Source organism: Meleagris gallopavo, chromosome 15 (genome assembly GCF_905368555.1).
Source record: "Meleagris gallopavo chromosome 15, MGAL_WU_HG_1.1, whole genome shotgun sequence".
NCBI lineage: Eukaryota > Metazoa > Chordata > Aves > Galliformes > Phasianidae > Meleagris > Meleagris gallopavo.
In genome coordinates, this window is record NC_139418.1 from 16,735,205 (window position 1) to 16,741,677 (window position 6,473).

The following is a 6,473-nucleotide window of genomic DNA, read 5'->3' on the forward strand; positions in this document are numbered from 1 at the left end:
GCGATTAAAATAGTGAGGGTGGAGTTCCTGCCTTGGTTTAGGCTAGAGGATGGTGTGTGTAGAGAAAGTTTACATTGTGTATGGTTTACTTGTATTTCCTGCACCTTTCACATGCACTAAATTCACTTTAAGACAGCAAATACAGTTGTCTTCCTGTTTGTTTTCACTATGGCATTCGTATGTAACATTTATTGGTGTGTGGTACAGCTGTGTGCTGGGCTCTGGTGCTCTTAAGTGCAGGGCTGGGACACTCACAGGCCCTTGAGTTAACACAGCAGAGTTCAGAATTTTCGTGTGAGGTTGATGCATGGGGCATCCTGCTGGTAGAAGTTTGCACATTTATGTAAGGTAAGTGCCCTCAGAGCAAAGTTACCTCGGTTTTCTGTGGGACATCCAAGCCTGTAAGTGATGGATGTGGTGGCAGTCATAAAGCTGCCATGGAAACAACACATGGGACGCAGCCAGCTTTTTGCTGCAACTCCCCCAGTAGTTTGCACTCTGCCCCAGTTGTTTAAGAACACGACCTGAACTCTGTGAGCAGGAACCTGCTTTTGGAAAGCACTTTCTTTTTGCTGTGCAGCATATGTGGATGGACAAGGAGTGCTTGTCCCAGGGTGAAATGTGTATTTATCATTCTTCTGCCTGGAGGCAATGCTGCTGGATCTCAGGTGTATGGAAGTAGTGCAGGTCCTTTCTCCAAGGACAGAGGCGCAGAGCAGTGGCCAATGTACCTGTGGCTGCTGGGCACTCAGAGGCCCTAGGCTAGAGCTCCTGTACTTAACGGCGAGGCAGAGAAGGACAGACCCTCTCCAGAACAGATGAGCAGGTGAGTGGGCTCACAGGACAAACAGCTGGCAGTGCAGAGGCAGAACAGCTCAAACCTCATCCTGTCTCCATGAAACAGGGCAAGGTGAGCAACTCTACTAACACAGCACAATTTTTTCCTTGACGGCTAATTTTTCCTCTCACAGAATGCTACCTCCTCATTCCCTTCATTCCTGTGCACACACAGAACGACTTAATTACAGACATTTTATGGCATTGGTAGAGAGCTGAGACCTCCTCCTTTTTCCTGTAGAAATTCCCACTCTTCCCTCTCCCCCCCACCCCGGCCCAAAGGAGACACCACTGCCTGCCAGGGGAGTTGTGTGGGATGCCTACCAGCAGAGAGCAGCCAAGGAGTTGGCCCTTAAGGTGTGGAGCCACAGCAGCTACTTCTTCCAGTTCTTGGTTCTGGGTGACAGAAAGCCTTGTTCAGAATAGCACACCTTTTTAGACTTTGAAGCTTTTGTTGCTGCTACTCAAATATGCCACTACAGCTCCCATTCAGACACACAAATTGTTCCATGTTTCACTAGCAGAGAAACCAAGCAACATGTACAGTCAAAGCAACTAGAGAAAAATAACATTTTTACTGTAGAAAGTTGCAGATTAACAGCTCACAAAGTTCTTGGACAAAGACAACACATACTTCCCAGTTTGGCTTGCACTGATCTTGTTTTGATCTTACCATAGAAGGACCAAGTGGGCTCTTGCCTGGTCAGGCTCTTGCCCACCTCTGTGGGGTTGCTTTGTAATTAAGCACACACTGAGCTCAAGGAACAGAATGTTTCCTTTGGGGATTATCTGACATTTCCTGGAAGCACATGAAATGGAGAGAGAGAATTCGCTGCTTCAGGCTCTGCCCCAACACAAGTGACAGAGCACTGAGGAGCACAAACAGAAGTAATTTATGTTTGATGTGAAGAAATCTACCCTGCTGTAGATCATAAAGCACCAGTGCATATAAAGTTATCCTTGTAACTGAACATATAAGGCCTCTTTTAGAATTGTGGCAACGAAGAAAATCACAGATTCATGAGTCAACCATTCACCTGCATTAATGGCACTGCACTGGGAATTGCTGCTCAAGGCATCCCTTTTGCTGGGATCTCCTTACATCTGGCTCCGCGCCGGGTTCAGCCGGGGCAGTTTGGTCCTGAAAAACCTTCTATCAGATCGAGACTGCACACCTCTGTGTAACTGTCTCCTCTGCCTGGACTGTCCTCACAGGGAAACGTCTTCATTATATCCAATGTGAATGTCATTTCAGTTGGTGCCCCACTGTCCCTTCTCTCTCCCCTCCTGTGCACTGCAGTGGAGCACTCTGTTTCTATTTCTAGATGGCTTACTCATAGCTATGAAGCAGGCTACTCTTAAGTTGTGCTGATACTTTCCCTTCTCTGGGCTGAACAAGAACCGTTCCCATTTTATGTGAGTATAACTTAGGAGTATTTTCTAGCTGGACAGTGATACACAAGTGTGTTTGACACAATACATTCCAAAGTGATCACCCATTGTGTTTTCATATCTGTTTTGGTGCCTTCAGTCCAAACAATTATAATTGCTTCTTTGCTTAAAGAACTAATTCTTTACTGGTTTTACCTTCAGAGAATACGTGGGTGGAGATTTGTGGAACACAGCGCAGTGGATCACATCCTCATTTGGTTAGTTAAAGCAGGTATTTGCTAATTTAAGAACAAAGACGAGATGAATTTCTGCAGCAATTCCCTTTCTTTGCAGCTGGTTTTCAACATAAGAAGATGGCTGTTACTCTAGGCAGTGAGAGATTAATCACTGTAAGGCTTCTTGGAGTGGCTTCTTTCTGCTTCTGTCTCCTTCATGCTGTATAAGGGTTCCACGAGCTTGTTATGAACCAGCATTAAACCTGATGTAGCAGGTAAAAAGATGACTTCAGTAGACATAATAAAGCAAAATTTTCATTCATTGCATGCTAATGAAATTAGATATTAGTCAAATCTGTGCTCCTTTGTCCCATAGCCACAGAGATAAGCCTGACAGCCTTAGTGCTCTACGTTTCAGCTATTGTCTTGGAAGAGTGTTTTCTTTTGGGAGTTTTTGGGAGATTAAACAAGCATTTAACAAAAATCATGGCTTCTGCCACTGAAAAAAGAAGTCCAACCACTGCCTGCCCTGGTCACACACTCACCTTTAAAGTACTTCACTGTCTTAACTTTCAGTTCCAGCGTAGCATCCTCGTCACACACAAATACAGTCTGAGGGTGCTGCTGGAAGGCAGATACTGTCCACATGTGGTTGACACCTTCCTCGATAGCTTTGTACAAAGCAAAGGCTTTGTGGGCTCCCGTGATGAGAATCATCACCTGGATTCCAAGACAAGAAGATGGCAGTTAGAGTCCAGAAGATTTGCTGAAAGCAAACGCACATCAACTAATAAAGAGCTGCCCCAATCCCTAATGGGGAGTAAGATCTGTCATGCCCCCAGAATTCAGTCACAAATTCTGTTTGCTTCAGCTACATTTTATTTGTCATAGCCTGGAGGCTAATTTTAGTGATTTGGACACTTTGAGCTCCCATTAGGCACCTATATACAGACTCAACTTGTACAAATCAAGGTGTAGGTGCAGTTGAAAGCTATTCCATTTGCCTTTCATCATGTGGTATAAGATTGAGTCAGCCAGGGATTCTTGCAGCTATTTCACCAGATGAGCTCCATAACCGAAGCCATTCTCCAAAAGCCCTTCTAGCTTCCTGCAGTCACAACTGTACTGCAGGGTTACACAAATGTTAGGGTTAGTAGAGCAAAAACAAACAAACAAAAAAAAAAAAAAACCACCACAAACTGGAAAGCAGATTAAGAGCTTTTCTGTAGTGGTACAAGATGCAAGAAAGGAAGATTGTGTTCAGCTGTTTGTGGCAGGAAAAACATGGGCTGGTTTACACCAGCAGGGTGCATAACTGCTCCAAGATGAGGTGACCTTCAGTTATATCAGCTCTAGAGCAGGGCTTTCTGAAATATGTAGCGTGTGTTGTTTTCCTAACCTCTCTGGCATCCATGACAGTGCCTACTCCAACTGTCAAAGCCATCGTGGGGACTTTGGAGAGGTCACCATCAAAAAACCTGGCATTAGCCAGTATAGTGTCCATAGCCAAGGTCTTCACTCGTGTCCTAGACACCAAACTCGATCCAGGCTCATTGAAGGCAATGTGACCATCAGGGCCAATACCTGTAACAGAGACAGTTTGAGAAGCAGGTCACTGGCTGAAATGGGTTTTGTAGGAAACAGAACCACCAGCACTCCTGTTACAGGGACAGTCAGTGCCCCCGAGAATAGACACAGATCTGAGAAATGTGCTTGCATTTCTCTGTTGAAGTTCAAATTTGCTTCTAGTAAGAATGGTAGCAAAAGCTCCTTATGAAGTCAAAGACTCTCAGTTGCACTGGGACAACAATAAAGCAAAGAAGATAGCAGAATCTAGAGGCAAACTGATGGGAAAAGCTTGCTTGTGTTGGCTATGACTTTCTAGCAGCTTCCTGTTACCCTAATTATTGTAACACATTTCGTATTTGATAAAATTCAAGCCCTGCCTGGTTCTCCAGCTAACCACCTCCTGAGCAAGTCCCTTCCTGAATTCAAACATTTAAACTGGGGAATGAGATGTCAGACAACAAGGGTACCAGCACACACGAGCACTCAATGAAAGTGTATAGGGTGCCCTTCACTGCATATCCCCTGGACTTGTCTTCTCCAGATAATAAATAAGATAAATGGAGGAAAGACAGTACATAGAGACTGTCAGTCCTTCAAGTTTTCACCTCCAACAAAGAGTTCAATTCCTCCAGCTGCTTTGATTTTATCCTCAAATGCATCACACTCTGCCTGTAGATCAGCTGCATTTCCATCCAAAATGTGAACGTTTTCTGCCGAGATATCAACATGCTTGAAGAAATTGTTCCACATGAAGGAGTGGTAACTTTCCGGATGGTCCCTCGGGAGACCTGTTAACAGAGCACGCACAGGGCTGGGACCAGCCAGAAAAACATCACCTGTAATGCAGAACACCTACACAGGCTTGCAGTGGCTCTGGCAATAGAGCCCTGTTTTCTCCAACTGTCTTATAGAATTTCAAAAGTTTTGCTTCCTCAAATAAGCAAAATTACACCAGTCATGTCTAGCGTTTTGCAACCCTGCACATAGCAGGGGGCCTGAAACCAGATTATCATTATGGTCCTCTTCAACCCAGGCCGTTCTGCGATTCTATGATTTTATGTCCTTGTATTAACACACAGTGGATGATTTAAAAAACAACAGAGAAGTCTGGGAAATAACCTACTGCATTCAGTTCTCCTTGAACGCTGCAAACCCACATAACTGCCCATTTCCTGACACTGTTTAATTGCTTATGGAAAAAACTTCTCACTCAGTATATAAGTTATCACTAGCAAATAATTACCCTGCAAGTTGTTCACCTTTGGAGCTCTTGGCCCCCTCCAGCCATTCTTCCGAAGAGCCCATTTCATCACAGCTCCGAGAGCGAACCACCCCTCCGCTATCACAGCAGCGGGGCGCCTGCCGGGCCGGCTCCACAGCCCGGGTGCAAAGGTGCAACGCGGCAGCCGTTATCTCCGCTTACAGCCACAATGGACCCTCGGCCGCTCAGCGCCCCGCCGGGCTGTGCGGTGCGGTCAGACATCGCGCTGTTTCTTACGCAGGCTTCACACTGTGCCCATCGCGTCCCTCTGGCGATGCACGTTTTGTCCCGCCCTCGGTCTGCTTCTGAGCCCCAGGACACAGCGCGCAGCACCCGGCTACATCCCCGGCTACACCCCGACACCGAGGGGCCCGCACGGCTCCTGCCGGCACCACTCACCTACGTACTCATCCATGTTGAAGGTTTTCACGTACTTGAAGGACAGGTCCCCATTTTTGTAGTACTCCACCAGCTTTCTGTAGCAGCCCAGCGGCGTGCTGCCTGCGGACACACGGCATTCCGTCCGTCAGTCAGTCAGTCCGTCCGTCCCTCAGGCAGCCCGCCCCGCTCGCTCAGCCCCTCACAACCCGCCCGGTCCCACCGCCACCCACCTGTGGGCAGCCCCAACGTGAAGTAGCGGCCGGGGCCGGGCGCGAAATGCACGATGCGGTTCCGGATGTACTTGGCGGCCCACTCGCTCGCCCGCTCGTACGTCTCCTGGATGATGAGCTTCATGGCGCAGCCGGGCGGAGCGCTGCGCCTACGCCGCCATTTTAGCGCCGCTCCCGCCCCGCCCCGCCCCGCTGTGGGCGGTGAGCCCGGCTCTGCGGCGCAGTGTCGGCGCTCCGGCCGTGCGCCCGGAGGTGGGGGTTGGAGCCGCAGTTGCTGGCTGTCTGAGCCCGCTCTGACCGCGTGTTCTGTCCGATGGCTCCGGGCTGGCGGTGGCGGCCGTGATGGCAGAGCCCGGTTCTCAGTTTATTCTGAGAGCGCTTCCGTGGTAACTGTAGAATCAGCGCTGAGAGAAGCAGCTCAACGCGCCCAGTAACGAAGTGTTCAGGCTGTGAGAGATCTGTGCAAATAAATAAAATTATGAGCAGCGGAAACGTGCTCGGTTGGCCGGACACGGCTCTTTGGAGCCGACGCTTTCCCCACATACGTTAAAAAAGACGACAGACCATCAGATCTCCGTGTGCCTTCTC

The 6,473-nt window shown here is 48.2% G+C and overlaps 1 protein-coding gene across 1 annotated transcript; it reads right to left on the reverse strand.

Annotated features, from left to right (window-relative positions):
* Positions 1–1,393: 1,393 nt before the first annotated feature.
* Positions 1,394–6,149, reverse strand: GNPDA1 (glucosamine-6-phosphate deaminase 1). The gene is made up of 6 exons (XM_010719234.4): positions 5,886–6,149; positions 5,674–5,775; positions 4,619–4,801; positions 3,844–4,028; positions 2,990–3,164; positions 1,394–2,707 (listed from the first exon to the last, which is right to left on the reverse strand). The coding sequence occupies exons 1-6, from the start codon at positions 6,007–6,009 to the stop codon at positions 2,610–2,612; spliced, it is 867 nt and encodes a 288-aa protein (XP_010717536.2). The 5' UTR covers positions 6,010–6,149; the 3' UTR covers positions 1,394–2,609.
* Positions 6,150–6,473: the final 324 nt, after the last annotated feature.